Source organism: Salvelinus sp. IW2-2015, linkage group LG22 (genome assembly GCF_002910315.2).
Source record: "Salvelinus sp. IW2-2015 linkage group LG22, ASM291031v2, whole genome shotgun sequence".
In the NCBI taxonomy this organism is placed as follows: domain Eukaryota; kingdom Metazoa; phylum Chordata; class Actinopteri; order Salmoniformes; family Salmonidae; genus Salvelinus; species Salvelinus sp. IW2-2015.
This window is the reverse complement of record NC_036862.1, coordinates 19,696,021-19,713,934: the sequence shown is the minus strand read 5'-3', so window position 1 is coordinate 19,713,934 and position 17,914 is coordinate 19,696,021. Positions and strand designations below refer to the sequence as shown.

Sequence of the window (17,914 nt, the reverse complement as noted above, 5' to 3'; positions counted from 1 at the left end):
GTGTGTGTGCATGTGAAGGGGCCTGTTCAGCTGAAGAGGAGCCATTGTCAGGGGTGATTAGACGATCAGAAAGGCTGACGAGTCGAACACCATATTTACTGGACATCAAGAAGACCGAGACACACACACACACACTATGCACATTCAAGCACACATTCACACACACACCTGACACTCCTGTAATGGAGCGGAAAAGCGGCTGTGTTGTTCGCCTCAGAAACATACCAGAAAGATTGAGAGAGTGTGTGTGTGTGTGTGTGTGTTTCTACCTGCTGCAGAATGACCATAACTCTGGTTTCTGAGCTTATGCCTGGACATCAGACGTCTCCACGTATCCACCCTGAGACAGAGAGAGAGGAGAGAGAGAAAGGAACTTGTTAGCAGCTAGACACTCAGGCAGCCATCAAGTCACAATGACAAAGTGAGTAACAGTGCCTGTGTCCCAAATGACACCTATGCAGTGCAATACTTTTGACCAGGGCCCATAGGGTTCTGGTCAAAGGTAGTTCAATTTATAGGGAATAGGGTGCCATTTGGGACACAATCAGCCAGTCAGTCGGCTGCTCTGGAAAATGACCAACAACATTCTCATTTGCATATTAATTATGGTTACTGAAACTGCCTTTGTATTGAAGTTGGCCACTCACACAAATTCAATGTACATTCTCACTGCATAAAACACACTCACCACCCCATCCTTCATCCACCTACACACACCCCTCACAGGTCCTCCATGACCGACCGGTGTCCTAGCCTCATTCCCACCTCTGCCACTGTGTTTTAGACCTAGTCAATTATTCATCCCCCTAATTATACTTTAGTTTAAGCTTTAACACACCCTTCCTGCTACACACACACAGTAGGAGGAGACAGTGAGTTGGGGGGAGGGAATTTTGGGGGAGACAATGAGGGTTAGGGGGAGAGAGGAAGGTTTAGGGGGAGGGGTGAGACGGGAAGGGTTGGGTTGGGTTGGGGAGAGGGAGGGATGTTTGGGGGAGACAGGAAAATGCCATTTATTTGTTAATTTCCTGTAGTAAATAGATGTCAGCTCTGTGCCCCCAAGCCTCTCTGATTAAACCATTGATGAGAACACACACATAAACACATACACAAACACGTGCGGTAGGATTAGGAAGGGTAACGACTCTCCATCAATATTTTAGCATCTAATTACCACAGCACAGGTCTGGGACAAAGGTTGCAGCCAGGGAGACCTAGCGTAAGTTGTGTGTATGAACGTGTTTGAATATGAAAACACAGAAATAGAACAGCAATTCTGGAAAACATGAATATATACTTCTTCTTGTACAAATATATATACACACACACACACACACACACACACACACACACACACACACACACACACACACACACACACACACACACACACACACACACACACACACACACACACACACACACACACACACACACACACACAGAACAGAACAGAGAGAGAAAGAGAGGGAGGAGAGAAAGACAGAGATGAAAAGAAAATTAGAGAGACAGAAGGAGAGGCAGAAGGAAAGAAGGAGATATAATCCTTTCCCTTCATTCTCTGAGCGACGCCAGTCATTGTTGTTGATCACCTGAGTGTGGGCTTCTGAGAAACAGCTTGTCTGTAATTCCATCGCCTCCACCAGCGAGGACACAGACTTTTATAGTTTTATAGGTCAGAGGGGAAGAGACACAAAGACACTGACTCTGGGCCCTTGTCAGTACACTAAAAACACCATATTACCCCATCCAAACCACTAGTGGATACCGCCAAACCCAATCACATTGCACAGTATAATACAATGCAATATACATTCCAGAAAACCATTATAAAAGTACATTGAACCCGCCCTCATCTGTACATACTGCCGCCCTAAGACCCTATACCTCCTGAAATAACCCAACAGGGAGGGAGAGACACAGAGGGAGACAGAGAGAGAGAGAAAGAGAGATGCACAGCAAGAAAAAGGATACAGGATATTAGGCTAACCCCCATTGCCCCCATTAAAACTCAATTCTAATCAACACTCTCACGCAACACCAAAACTGTCAGACTGATAAGCCAATCAACTGATAGAAGAGAGCGAGAGAGACAGAGAGAGACAGAGATGTATAGAGGGTGTACAATGATTAGCCAGGATCTGCTCACAATAAGACTAATGGAATGAGTTTATGGCGAGGTAAAGCCTCTGATTTGAACTGATTTAAACTCCTGTAGCTAAGTTGGGGTGTAATTAACTCTGGAACCAGAAACTCAGAATTTCTTAATAATTTCTGACCAAGGCTCGCTACCCACTGTGCCAATAGAGGTAATGGTAACACCTTACTTAGAGTAGTGATATGTTGCATTCGTGTAGAATACATTCTTTATGTCATGCATATAAAGGCTTCCTGTTGCTACATATCACCAAAGTGAAAAGTGTTACTGAGTTCTTAGGCAGATACAGTACCCACTGCACTGTGCCAGTCGAGTTAACCCTCTGGGAGAGGTAGTAATGTAACTGTAGTTAATTGTCGGCACATTACAAGTTACAAGTTATCTGAATGTCATGTGAACATTCATCTAAGCTGCTGCAGGAGCAAAATATATTTTTAAATCATTTCTACAGCTGATAAAGCAACACTAGCTGTGCGAGTCGAAGGATGGACAGGAGAGATGGTAGAGGGTCTCTCTCTGCAACTAGTCAGTATCCACAACCCGGAGCAGGCAGGATGCTCTAAATGAGATACAGTACATACAGGAAGTAGCTAAAGAGGGCTCTATCAGCTCTGCTTACACACACACACACACACGGCAGGTCTGCCTATGATTCAATGGTTAGTTAATCATTACTGTTTCACCATGTGAACACCCTGAAACCACATACTAGGACTAGACAGTGTCAGATAGAGAGCAAAAATATTGTACTAACACACTCTCCCACATGTCATCTGTACAAACAACACCAATAAGCCTTGTAACACACACACACACACACACACACACACACACACACACACACACACACACGCACACGCACACACACGAGGGAGACGTTAGCAAAAAGCTTTAAAAAGCAGCTTTAAAAAGTAGCTTTAAGAGCCAAAGCCTCCATGCTTCTTTAAGCCTCCTGACTGTGTATGTTCTTACCACTGTGTACAGTCCTCTTTCTATACCCCTCTCTCTCTCTCGTTCCAGATGGGTGTCACAGGTCTATGTTCACTCAGACAAGTCCACAGAATGCAGTGGGGTGGATGGATGAAGGCAGGACGGAGAAAGAGAGGGGCTTCCTGAATCTCTCTCTCTCTTAGTGGGTGGTCAGACACCTGCTGCACTGTAGAGGTACTAGTGACTCCCTTGCTCCTGCTCTCTCTCTCTCTATGAAGGTATTAGCTGTGACACACCAGCTCATTCACTGCCACTGATCCCAATTAGAGTTACTGGGGAGAGCGCGATAGAGGGAGGGAGAGAGAGATAGAGGGAGAGGGGTGGGGGGCAGGAAACCCAGTGGGGGGCAGTGAGGCACAACGTAGGAGGTCACACACACACACAACCATTCAACATGCACACAGAGAGAATGCATTGCTTCACATATAGAAACAGAGAGCACATCTCTTGTCTATTGGTGTTGCTGTAATAAAGGTCAGGCTGTTCTGAAAGACACATTGATCGGTGTTCCTCACACCTCACTGAACCTAACAGCACACACTGTCACACACTCTCTCGCTCTACACAGCATGGTTGATAGTGGACTCTATCAAGAGAGAGTTCTGCTGAGTAATGGGACCACACACACTAGATAAAATGGAGGACGGGACACAGAACGACCCGGCACCAGACAGACAGTGTTTTAACTATTTATTACAGTATACATTTGATTGAAACCAGCCAACAGGTTTAAAGAGAAATAAACAGAGAAGTATAAAACTAAATAATTAAATAGCCTTTAAAATCACCCTGCGGAACATTAAAATATCATAAACCTTTACTTATAAAGATAAGAAACAAGCCTGCTCAGATGAACCAGTCCTTCTCTAAAAGGACCCACCACCATGACAGAGACTGACATTATGACTGTTTATGACACTTATTACAGTGTTAGGAAGTCCTCATGATCACGAGAATGTTATAGATAAATGCGATATGATTTGAAACGTGATCTACATGGCACTGTAGTAACTGGAGGTAATACAACATGATAGAGTAATATGGGAATAAGAAAGAAGGGAGGAGTTGAGTGTTTGAGTAAAGAGTCGAATGTAAGAGTGGCAGTGTTGGTTAGAAACTGTAGCTTAATCTCTCTTCTCCTCTAGTGAATCTAGTCTGTCTGTCTGTCTACTGGTATTGGGCCTCCCACTGGAAAATCAACATGATATAAAAGTAGAGCAACCGACAGAAATCTCTCTTTTTTTAAAGTTTAATTATAAAGTTATTAACAAAAATAACTTGAACAATGTCTCCCATAAAGAATAAAAACGTCCGTAGCTACTCTCAGCACACAGAACCAACTCAGCTACTTGAGAGAGACTAGTACAAAGCTGACTGAAATGTAAAACTAAACCATGTAAATAAATGTAAACAGGACAACACATACAGCTGAAATACTCAACAAGTATTTATATATCTGTAATGCACAAGTTAAAGTGGTTATTAGATGAGAAAGGAGAACTAGGAGATTAAATGTCCTCTGTTGCCCCCATGTGGTCAGGGATAGTACTACACTCAGTAAAAACCAACACAATACAGTCTGGAATCCTAACTTTGGTCCCTCAACAGATGAGGTTAACGGCAAATTAATTGATATTTATGATCAAATCTTTGGCAAAACAATACAACTTTAAAGATACATAAACTGTAAACATATAGTTAGTGTATACAGTACAAATAGTGATGATGTTCATATTGAACAGTGTAATCATGTATACTGCCAGTTCCAGCACATATGGAAACAYAGGGGACCTCTTGACCAATCATATACTCTGTTACTGGCACCTGTTTCGCTCTTCTCTCATATTGAACGGAGGGAGTAAGGCACTGATTGATAGATTGGTGATTGATTGGTGATTGATTGATGGTTAGTCAGACGTTAGTGAGAATATTGCTGGTCACCATGGAGATGGTGAGCGTGCCTGGGAGGTCGTTGTCTTGGTGATTACCCTTGTCCCTCAGGTGGACGGTAACCTGCTGGGGGTCGCCGGGGTCAGAGGTCAAACTGACCTGACCCAGAAAGGAATCCATCAACACGTTGTGGTTATACACCTGGAGGATGAATAAAGTTGTACTGACTTTAATTSAGAGAACAGTTACTTATTGAAACAACCCAAATTGTGATGTTCACTCTACTTTAACTCCACCCCCCAGCCCAGTCTCCTCACCTCTATCAGTATAGGCTGGTTAGTTTTCTTCCTGTAGAATAGAGCCTTGGTGTCAAAGGTTGGGCTGCGGGTGTCTTTATAGACCGGAGAACAAACCTTCTCCCCCTCACAACGAATGATCACATATGGGTCTGACGCTGCAACACACATACAGACTGTCAGTAGGAGAAGAGAAGAGAAGATATGAAAAGGACCAGAGAAGAGAAGGGAACGGACGGAGAAGGGAGAGAAGAAAAGGGAACGGACGGAGAAGGGAGAGAAGAAAAGGGAACGGACGGAGAAGGGAGAGAAGAAAAGGAACGGCGGAGAAGGAGAGAAGAAAGAAAAGGGAACGACGGAGAAGGGAGAGAAAAAAAAGGGAAAGGACGAAGAAAGGGAAGAGAAGAAAAGGGGGAAAGGCAGACGGAGAAGGGAGAGAAGAAAGGTCTGTATACCTCCATCAGAGTCTTGTCCAGCCAGTCCATCTGCTCTGTGGACATGAATCTGAGTGACCAGGGAAGGGAAGCCACACAGTCCTGACCAACACGTCTGGGCTGGCTGATCTAGGGTTAACTCTCCTATGGGGGAGAGAGAGAGGCAAGATAATGAGAAGGAGTGAGTGAGTGAGTGATGAGTGAAAGAGTGAGTGAGGAGTGAGTGTGAGGAGTGAGTGAGTGAGTGAGTGAGTGAGTGAGTGAGTAGATGAAGTGAGTGAGTTGAGTGAGTGAGTGAGTGAGTGAGTATACCTGCAGTCAGCGGGGACGTCAGTGAAAATGCGTAAACAGAGGTCTCCTTCCAGAGCGGGGTCAAAGGTTGTGGGTATGACAACGTAACGACCCTCCTCAGGGACAGCGTAGGAACCACACCTGGAGTTGATGTACACACTCCACACACCTTCTGCTGCCGAGTGTGCATACGGTACTGCCTGTTCAACTCCACCTACACACACACAATAATTTAATGAACACATTAATAAGACTTTCACACACATTCATTTTAAATTACACATTAATAACACTCTCACACACACTTCTCTCACCCGGTGTATCTCAAAGCCTATAGCCAGGTTTCTCCCTCCCCTCTTTAGGTCTGGCTCTCTTGTCTGTCTGCTGTAGACATACCAGCACCTCCTCTGGCTTCTTCACGTTGAACACATACTGCAGGGAGAGATACACACACAGACCAGTCCTATAAATGAATACACACACACGCCCTCCCCCCATCCCTACCCCTACCTGTGGTTCTGTATGAAATGTGGTTTGTTGTTGGTGCAGCCCCAGCGCGGTTGCTGAGCGGGTTGTCATGGTTCTGCCAGGCACCCTTTAGAGAGCCCTCCTCCCAGGTCTTGTGAAGAGACAGGTAGGAAGTGTTGATCAGACGACACATGATCAAATCACTGAAGTACTGACAGAAGTCATCAAATGTCATCCTGGGTGGGGATTGAGGGGGGGGGGGGGCAGGAAAAGGGAAGTCATCAAGCTTCATCCTATGGCCATCCATTTTCTCAGCCGTGTGGAGGAAAGGTTAGGGGTCAAGGCTAAGTCATAGGTTAAGGGTTAGAACTCACCAAAATTCTCCATCGTCCTGCACAATCACGCCGATCTTCTCTCTTTCACTCTTACTCACCTTCCCCCACTCCTCTGAGCTGAGAGAGAGAGGAGAGAGGAAAGAGAGAGAGTTGTTGCAGAGAGGTTCTCTACCGCTCAGTGTTTCTCTGAAGGGTGTTCTGTGTGAAATAATGCTACCAGTACAGAACTGATAGAGTAGGGGACTCAAGGTTCTGAGACATGGACATCAACAGCGGCTCACATGGACAGTTTCCCCTAGACCTTTTGGTGCCGAGATCATTTTTGGAATTTTCCTATGATACAGGATATAAATTAAACAAACATTCTAAGAGGAATGAACCATCAATCTGTGCTAAAGATCTGTTTCCCTGTTGGCCAACAACACCTCTCTCCACCAGCAGAGGGAGCAGTGAGTCAGGAACCGGTCAATATATACACACATACACACACACCCATCTGGGAGTATTTTTTTTTTTTTTTTACATTTACTGATTTCTACACATTTTAAAACTGTAAAATTATATTTGGAGAGCAGAAAAAAAAGCAAAATTGACTCCAGTATTAGCTGGCTGCTACGCACTAGCTCAGTACCAGGATTACAGCTGTAGTTTCATGTCAAGTCAAACAGCAGTTACCGAGACAAAGCCATCTACTACAGCGGTCTCCAGTTCTGTGTTGAAAAAAGTCACGCTGTTCCCTGCAAATGCATCGATGTGCTTTCCACAGAGAGGAAGAGGCAAAGCGAGAGGTTTCACTCTCACAAAAATCTGTCCAATATTAGCCCAATGCGTTTCAATGGGCTTATTTTGGACGTAAGCTTGTCGCCTGCCTTGTCGCCTTTGGGAAAACAAATCCGATTGTTAGGGCGGAGACATGAGCATTTAGTCAATATATATAGCTCTCTCAAATCAAACTCTATTTGTCACATGCGCCAAATACAACAGGTGTAGACCTTAGTGAAATGCTTACTTACGAGCCCCTAACCAACAGCGCAGTTTCAAAAAAATATGGATAAGAATAAGAGATAAAAGTAACAAGTAATTAAAGAGCAGCAGTAAAAAATAACAATATATACAGGGGGTGCCGGTACAGAGTCAATGTGTGGGGGCACCGGTTAGTTGAGGTAGTATGTACATGTAGGTAGAGTTATTAAAGTGACTATGCATAGATGAATAAGAGAGTGGCAGTGGTGTGGAGAGTGGGGGGGGGGGGGGGCAATGCAAATAGTCTGGGTAGCCATTTGACTAGATGTTCAGGAGTCTTATGGCTTGGGGGTAAAAGCTGTTTAGAAGCCTCGTGAACCTAGACTTGGCACTCCGGTACCGCTTGCCGTGCGGTAGCAGAGAGAACGTCTATGACTAGGGTGGCTGGAGTCTTTTCTTCCTCTGACACCGCCTGGTATAGAGGTCCTGGATGGCAGGAAACTTGGCCCCAGTGATGTACTGGGCCGTTCCCTACCCTCTGTAGTGCCTTGCGGTCTGAGGCCAAACAGTTGCCATACCAGGCAGTGATGCAACCAGTCAGGATGGTGGCAGCTTGTAGAACCTTTTGAGGATCTGAGGACCCATGCCAAATCTTTTCAGTCTCCTGAGGGGGAATAGGTTTTGTCGTGCCCGCTTCACGACTGCCTTGGTGTGCTTGGACCATGTTAGTTTGTTGGTGATGTGGACACCAAGGAACTTACAGCTCTCAACCTGTTCCACTGCAGCCCCAACGATGAGAATGTGGGCGTGCTCGGTCCTCTTTTTCCTGTAGTCCACAATCATCTCCTTTGTCTTGATCACGTTAAGGGAGAGGTTGTTGTCCTGGCACCACACGGCCAGGTCTCTGACCTCCTCCCTATAGGCGGTCTCGTTGTTGTCTGTGATCAGGCCTACCACTGTTGTGTCATCGGCAAATTGAATGATGGTGTTGGAGTCGTGCAGTCATGAGTGAACAGGGAGTACAGGAGGGGGCTGAGCAGACACCCCTGAGGGGCCCCTGTGTTGAGGATCAGCGTGGCGGATGTGTTCTTACCTACCCTTACCACCTGGGGGCGGCCCGTCAGGAAGTCCAGGATCCAGTTGCAGAGGGAGGTGTTTAGTCCCAGGGTCCTTCGCTTATTGATGAGCTTTGAGGGCACTATGGTGTTGAATGCCGAGCTGTAGTCAACGAATAGCATTCGCACATAGGTGTTCTTTTTGTCCAGGTGGGAAAGGGCAGTGTGGAGTGCAATAGAGATTGCATCATCTGTGGATCTGTTGGGGCGGTATGCAATTTGGAGTGTCCTTGGGTTTCTGGGATGATGGTGTTGATGTGAGCCCTGACCAGCCTTTCAAAGCACTTCATGGCTACAGACGTGAGTGCTACGGGTCGGGAGTCATTTAGGCAGGTTACCTTAGTGTTCTTGGACACAGGCACTATGGTGGTCTACTTAAAACATGTTGCTACTACAGACTCGGACAGTGAGAGGTTGAAAATGTCAGTGAAGACACTTGCTAGTTAGTCAGCGCATGCTCGCGGTACACGTCCTGGTAATCCGTCTGGCCCTGCGGCCTTGTGAATGTTGACCTGTCTAAAGATCTTACTCACATCGGCTGCGGAGAGCATGATCACACAGTATTCCAGTACAGCTGGTGCTCTCATGCATGTTTCAGTGTTATTTGCCTCGCAGCGAGCATAGAAGTAGTTTAGCTCGTCTGGTAGGCGTGTGTCACTGGGCAGCTCTCGGCTGTGCTTCCCTTTGTAGTCTGTAATATTTTGCAAGCCCTGCCACATCCGACGAGCATCAGAGCCTGTGTAGTATGACTCGATCTTAGTCCTGTATTAACACTTTGCCTGTTTGATGGTTCGTCGGAGGGCATAGCGGGATTTCTTATAAGCTTCCGGTTTAGAGTCCCGCTCCTTGAAAGCGGCAGCTCTAGACTTTAGCTCAATGCGGATGTTATCTGTAATCCATGGCTTCTGGTTGGGATATGTACATACAGTCACTGTGGGGACGATGTTGTCGATGCACTTATTGATGAAGTCAYTGACAGATGTGGTGTACTCCTCAATGCCACTGGACGAATCCCGGAACATATTTTAGTCTGTGCTAGCAAAACATTCCTGTAGTTTAGCATCTGCTTCATCTGACCACTTTTTTATTGATCGAGTCACTGGTGCTTTCTGCTTCAATATTTGCCTGAAAGCAAGAATCAGGAGGATGGAATTATGGTCAGATTTGCCAAATGGAGGGCGAAGGAAAGCTTTGTATGCGTCRCTGTGTGTGGAGTATAGGTGGTCCAGAGTTCCTTTCCCTCTGGTTGCACATTTAACATGCTGATAGAAATTTGGTCAAACGGATTTAACCTCTTGGGTAGGGGGCAGTATTTTCACGTCCGGATGAAAAGCGTGCCCAAAGTAAACTGCCTGTTACTCAGGCCCAGAAGCTAGGATATGCATATAATTGGTATATTTGGATAGAAAATACTAAGTTTCTAAAACTGTTAAAATTATGTCTGTGAGTATAGCAGAACTAATATGGCAGGTGAAACTCCGAGGACAAACCATCAAAAAAATATATAATTCAGCCTTTCACTGTTTCCAATGGCTTTCATGTTTATTATGAGGCGAAGTCCTCCCAGATTGCAGTTCCTAGGGCTTCCACTAGATGTCAACAGTCTTTAGAAAGAGTTTCAGTCTGGTTTTTGGAAACATGAGCTAGAAGTTGTAGTATTTCTAAGTGGCTCCCATTTTGGCTGTAGTGTTTCCATGTGCGTGGGTGAAAGCGCGTTCTTTGTTATTTATCTCCGGTAATGAACATACTATTCTCCGTCTTAAATTTTATCATTTATTTACGTATTAGGATACCTGAGGTTTGATTATAAACGTTGTTTGACTTGTTTGGATAAGTTTATTGGTAACGTTTGGGATTCATTTTGTATGCATTTTGAAGGAGGGAAACCGGTGGATTATTGAATGAAGCGCGCAAGCTAAACTGAGTTTTTATGGATATAAAGAAGGACTTTATCGAACAAAAGGACCATTTGTGATGTAACTGGGACCTTTTGGAGTGCCAACAGAAGAAGATCTTCAAAGGTAAGGCATTTATTATATCGCTATTTCTGACTTTTGTGTCGCACCTGCCTGGTTGAAAAATGTTTTTCATGTTTTTGTATGCGGGGCGCTGTTCTCAGATAATCGCATGGTGTGCTTTCGCCATAAAGCCTTTTTGAAATCTGACACAGCGTCTAGATTAACAAGAAGTTAAGCTTTATTTTGATGTATAATACTTGTATTTTCATGAATGTTAAATATTTATATTTCTGTAATTTGAAATTCGCGCTCTGCAATTTCACCGGATGTTGTCCAGGTGGGACGCTACCTGCTCATAAGAAGTTAAACTTCCCTGCATTAAAGTCCCTGGTACTAGGAGCCGGGGACCACAAGTTTTCCGCAAGTTTTCTTGTTTGCTTATGGCGGAATACAGCTCATTCAATGCTATCTTAGTGCCAACCTCTGACTGAGGTGGTATGTAAACAGCTARGAAGAATACAGATGAGAACTCTCTCGGTAGGTAGTGTGGTCTACAGCTTATCATGATATACTCAACCTCAGGTGAGCAATAGCTCGAGACTTCCTTAGATATGGTCCACCAGCTGTTATTTACAAAAATACATAGTCCGCCGCCCCTTGTCTTACCAGACGCAGCTGTTCTATCCTGCTGGTACATCGTATATCCAGCCAGCTGTATGTAGATATTGTCGTTCAGCCACGACTCTGTGAAGCATAAGATGTTCCAGTTTTTATGTCCCGTTGGTAGTTTAATCTTCCCGTAACTCGTCGATTTTATTGTCCAAAGATTGCACATTTGCAAGCAGAATTGAGGGWAGTGGGGAAGTTTATTCGACCGGCTTCGAATTCTCAGAAGGCAGCCCGCTCTCCTGCCTCTCTTTCTCCAACTCTCCACGCAGATCACTGGGGTCGGGGTCTGTTCCCGAAGGAGCCGTATATCCTCCGCCTCGGGCTCGTCAGAGTCGTGAAAGAAGAAAAATAATTCTGCTAGTCCGTGGTGAGTAATCGCAGTCCTGATGTCTAGAAGTTATTTTAGTCATAAGAGACGGTAGCGGCACCATTATGTACAAAATGAGTAAAAAAATACAACGCAGATAAACAAAAAAACACAATCGGTTGGGGGCACGTAAAATGTCTGCCTTCTGCTGTCCATAAAGCCAGCCAGCCATACAAACCGCGCTCCCTCCCGCTCCCAGGTATCTGCATGGTCCTAAAGTCAGAAGGTTAACGCCACTAAACTGCATTTGCCTTTTAATTCGGGATTTTAATGATTTTCGTAGCCTATTTTAAATTGTTGGTGTTGAGCTAGCTAGGATATGGCGACTGTCATTCCCAATTGACGCCTCTGCACACACTCTTCTTTCCCACTACCAGGCCAGGTCTTCCTTGTGAAAGAGGTCTTCTGACCTCAATAGGACTTGTTGTATAACTAAAGGTAAATAACAAACATTTTAAAACCTACCTGTCGCTCCAGGCACCGTTCCACTCTTTCTCTCCCCAGGGGTTTCGGAGTCGTATCATTGTGAGTTTGTCGGACTTGAAGTAAGCCATGAGGCCGTGGCCCAGCCGGACCTTTCTAACATCTGTCACAGCGTAGGCATGACCCTTCACCAGACCACAGGCCAGACGAGCCTCCATCTCTGCTGAACTGGCCGCCTGCAGGGAGTGGTGAATGGTCAGGATTCTAGGTGTGTGTGTTTGTGTGTGTGTGTGTGTGTGTGTGTGTGTGTGTGTGTGTGTTATACCCGTATGGAGGCGCTGATGAGGCCTCCTCTGTTGTGGACTTTGAGGACTCTGTCGAACAGCACTGAGCGTTTCTCCTCGTCCGTACTCAACCCTTCCTCCAGCAGGTCCAAGGGCTCCGAGACGCCACCCGTAAAATCCACCAACGCATCCGCTGTGTTGCCCCCGTCCAATGCCTCGTAACACCCATACATCCTACACACACACACACACTCAGCAAAAGCAACACATCCTACACAAACACAACAGTCCAATTATAGTACTAACTTGGCGTAGGCCTTCTCCGCCAGAGCGCTCCAGAACTCGTTGCTGTCATTGGAGTGACAATACACCAAGTTGCCATTCGAAGTGGGCAACCGGTCGTCGATGACAACATCCACCCATTCTCCAAAGCGCCAGAAGCGGAAGTGGAAGATTCCGGTGTAAGAATCGGGCTTATCCTCATCCCATTCCTGTTCCTTATGGTCCGGGATCACCTGGGAGGGAGATAAGACGCTCAGAACACGTCACAGCTGCATGGCCTGGCTGGTCTAGAGGTAATGCTGCAGCCTCCAGCACACGTCTTTAGTATGGTCATGGGTTCAAATCCGGCCTACTGCCCTTTGATACAATCTCTCTCTAACTTTCCCCACTACCAGTCTCTCTCACTATCTGCTCAATACAAATCGGATTTTTTTTTTTGTAAGCTAACTTAAAACAAGCAACACCTAGTGCATCATAAAAACCAAACAAAATGTACACACCACAACCAGACATTGTGGCACACACACACACACACACACACACACACACACACACACACACACACACACACACACACACACACACACAACACACACACACAACACGACCCACACACACACACACACACACAGCCAGCATTTGGGTATATTAATAACCAGCCCATCCAGCTATGACCAACCAGCTCCCAGAAGCCTTCAGGAAAATCCCTGGTTCCTCTTCTGATGTCATCACTTCCTGTTGCCTAGCGCCACCACAAACTCCCTCCTCCCCTCTCCTCACTTCTGTTCTCCATCCCTCCCTCACTCACTGTACATGCCACACAATCAATAGTCCCAACCACAGAACCAACTCAACCATGTTACCCTCTGGGAAAGGGAGGGGAAAGAGATGGCATAAGAGAGAGACAGAGGGGGAGAGGAACAGAGCGAAACTATCTGCAGACACAGACACACAGACAGACACAAATATCCATCCAGACAGACAGACAGGCAGGCCTCGTTCCCTCCCCAGCAGAGAAAGATGAGCTCTCAGACATGCACAGACCCGGCCGCGGCCCCCTCGTCTGGCTCAGCCATGGAGCTACGCTTTGCAGAGGACACTTCTCTCACTGAGGTAAGACTGTTCACGAGGTTGAGATGTGGTTGAGATGTGTTTAATTAAGATGAGGTTGGTGATTGAAATAGCACAATCGATGGTTCAGTTGGTTGCAAGTTTGATTCTTGCATGGGTCAGATATACTGAGTAATGATGTAATAATGCCTTCACCATAAGTCACTTTGAAAAAAGTATTTTCAAGTAGACATGCAAAATTCTAAATTGGCTTCTGCTATGTGTAGTAGTTTGGTACTGTCTTAAATATGTGCTTATCTGGGGCCGCCTGAGTGGCGCAGTGGTCTAAGGCACTGCATCGCAGTTGCTAGCTGTGCCACTAGACATTCTGGGTTTGAGTCCCGTCTCTGTTGCAGGCGGCCGCGACCAGGAGACCCGTGGGGGCGGCGCACAATTGGCCCAGCGTCGTCTGGGTTAGGGGAGGGTTTGGCCGGCAGCGATGTCCTTGTCCCATCGCGCTCTAGCGACTCCTGTGGCGGGCCGGGCACAGTGCACGCTGACACGGTTGCCAGGTGCACAGTGTTTGCTCCGACACATTGGTGCGGCTGGCTTCCAGATTAAGCGGGCATTGTGTCAAGAAGCAGTGCGGCTTGGTTGGGTTTCGGGGGACGCATGGCTCTCGACCTTCGCCTCCCCCGAGTCCGTACGGGAGTTGCAGAGATGAGACAAGACTAACTACCAATTGGCTTCCACGAAATTGGGGAGAAAAGGGGGGGGGGGAACTAAAACAAAGTAGCCTATTTACTGACAAACGCATGGACAGTTTTCAGGAGTCGACTTGTACTGAATGGTATCTGCATCTGAGTATCCAGTCCGTCCAGGATATTATAGTTATACTATTATCAAAATATTATTATTATGTGATTCGCAGGTGTGTCCAGTCTCTGCAGCAGAGTGGTCAAAAGTGCAGTTATATTATAGTATTACTATATTATGATTACATTATTAATATGGTTATTATTGTTACTAGGTAATGCAGCTGCGTGTCCAGTCCCTGNAAGTGCAGTTATATTATAGTATTACTATATTATGATTACATTATTAATATGGTTATTATTGTTACTAGGTAATGCAGCTGCGTGTCCAGTCCCTGCAGCGGAGCGGTCAGAAGCGACAGGAGGGGGAGCGGTTGCTCCTCCCCCACGAGGCTGTTTACCGTCTGGACTTCTCCAATCAGAAGCTGACGTTCATCCACTGGTCGGTGTCTCTGATTGGTCATGGCAGAGTGACCGTCACAGGGATCTCCCAGCTCTGGACCCCTGACCTCACACACCTGATGACCCGGCAGCTTCTTGAACCCGTCGGAACATTCTGGCGGAACGCTGGTGACCCGGAGGACACACCCCTCAAGTGTCTGGAGGCGGACATCCAGGAGTTTGGGGAGCGAATCGCGGAGCTGGCAAAGGTCCGAAAGGTCATGTACTTCCTGCTTGCCTTCAAGGAGGGGGCGGAGGCTGACAAGGTCAGCATCTCCATGGAGTTCAATCAGGCCTGACCTACAAACCTTAAAGGGATACTTCTAGATTTTGGCAATGAGGCCCTCTGGATACCAAAGTGTGTACTTTTCTGTGTCCAGTATGAAGGAAGATAGAGGTAGTTTTGCGAGCCAATGCTAACTAGCTTTCGAGCAATGACTGGAAGTCTATGGATAACGCTAGTTAGCACTGGCTCGTGAAACTACATCTAACTTCCTTCATACTGTACACAGAGACATAAAAATTGTAACCACAAGTTCATCCGACTCTGGGGAAGTAGATAAAGGGCCTCATTCCCAAAATATCCCTTCCCTCTACTCCTCTAGTCTCCCTCTCTCCATTCTAAGGGAATGCCTTCTACTACAGCCAGTCTAGGTTGGACCAGTCTACACTCCTATCCTTCTCTTTACGCCCCCCGCCCACACACACTGAGTCCCATCTCTCATCTGTGTGTGCGTGTGTGTGTGTGTACTTTCTTCCTGAGCATCTATCTATCTATGCATGTCAGTCAACAAGCTGCTAGAAACCATGTTTTGAAGGTAAAGTAGTTACACAGTAGGCTGCAGAATCAAACTATGGATACAGGTAACTGCCAAAATAAAGGAAACACCAACATAAAGTGTCTTAATAGGGCGTTGGGTCACCACGAGCCGCCACAACAGCTTCAGTGCACCTTGGCATAGATTCTACAAGTGTCTGGTACTATATTGGAGGGATGCGACACCATTCTTCAACAAGAAATTCCATCATTTGGTGTTTTGTTGATGGTGGTGGAAAACGCTGTCTCAGCCGCTCCAGAATTCATACATGACTAAGTATGATCTTAATTGCTTAATTAACTCAGCAATCACACCTGTGTGGAAGCAGCTGCTCTCAATATACTTTGTATCCCTTATTACCCAAGTGTTTATTTTATTTTGGCAGTTAGCTGTACATTTATATTGAAAACCTGAATGATATGAATAGCTTGTTCTGATCCTTCTTTATAGGAAATATTAGAGAACCAATGCTGCAATGTAACTCCAACCATATTCACTTTGCATGAAATATCACAACAATATACTGTAAACTGGCCATGTCCTCTACTGCTGTTCAATAAAGAGATGTAGGTACTCTGTCCTGCTGTGTTTGTGTTAATGGTCAGGGCAGGGGACAGCTGTAGGTACTCTGTCCTGCTGTGTTTGTGTTAATGGTCAGGGAGAGAGGATCCCCCTCGCGGACCCGTGTATCCCAGCTCCTTCGCGGCGCAGCCACCTGGGTTAACCCCCGCTCCTCTCGCGGCGCCACCCTGGGTTCTCCACACACCTCTCGCGCGCGCCCCACACAGAGAGGTTATCCCACCCGCTCCTCTAGCGGAGCGCCCCCTGGGTTCTCCCGCTCCTCTCGCGGCGCGCCCCCATGGGGTTCTACACCGCTCACACATCAGACAGAACACACCCATGGGGTTATCACCACAGCTCCTGAGCCAGGTTATCACAAACAGCTCTATAGGGGGGGGGGAGAGAGATCACGCATAGAGAGGGAGACACATGGGGGGTTACACAGTCCTAAGAGGCGATGGGTGTTCTCACACCACAACAGCTCCTATAGAGGAGAGACACACCCGGATTACACACCAGACGCACTCCATAGAGGGGAAGACAACATGGGGTTATCACACCAGCTCCTATAGGAGGACAGAACAACATGGGTTATCTGCACACATGCTCCTACTAGAGGAGAAGACAACATGGGTATACTCCACACCACAGCTCTATCAGCACCGAGAGAGCAACAGGTGCTTATCACCACCAGCTCCTATAGAGGAGACAACATGGTTGTACACACAGCTCCTAAGAGGAGGAGACAAACGGGCAACACACGCTCCTTAGAGAGACAATGGGTCCACGGGCAAAGGAGAGCAACATGGGTTATAACCACCACACGAGGCACAGAACAACATGGGGTTTATCACACAGCTCCTATAGAAGGACCCACGCCATACATGGGGTTATACACACCAGCTCCTATAGAGAGAGACAACATGGTGTTATCACACCAGCTCCTATAGAAGGAGACAACATGGCAGCACCTACAAACCTATAGGGAGGCACACATGGGCACAACACTCACACTATAGAGGGAGAGACAACATGGGGTTACTCACACAGCATCATATAGAGGAAACAACATGGTGTTATCACACAGCTCCTATAAGGAAGAGCACCACGGGGATCACACAGTCTATAGAGGAGAGACAACATGGGTTTCAACACAGCTCCTATAGAGGAAGACAACAATGGGGTTATCACACAGCTTCCTATAAGGAGAGACAACAGGGTTATCACACAGCTCCTATAGAGGAACAACATGGGGTTATACCACAGCTCCTATATGAGGAGAGACACGGGTTATCACCTGCTCATA

General features: G+C 46.4%; 2 protein-coding genes and 1 pseudogene across 2 annotated transcripts in view; 1 reads left to right on the top strand and 2 right to left on the bottom strand.

Moving 5' to 3' along the window:
- Positions 1-17,914, bottom strand: part of LOC111982664 (calpain-5) — a 55,830-nt gene that overhangs the window by 24,363 nt on the left and 13,553 nt on the right. The window lies entirely within an intron of this gene.
- LOC112081382 (calpain-5-like) lies at positions 3,826-13,781 on the bottom strand (annotated as a pseudogene).
- Positions 13,871-16,625, top strand: LOC111982665 (olfactory marker protein-like). The gene is made up of 2 exons (XM_024014282.2): positions 13,871-14,036; positions 15,100-16,625. Exons 1-2 carry the CDS (start codon positions 13,944-13,946, stop codon positions 15,526-15,528), a joined length of 522 nt encoding a protein of 173 aa, XP_023870050.1. The 5' UTR covers positions 13,871-13,943; the 3' UTR covers positions 15,529-16,625.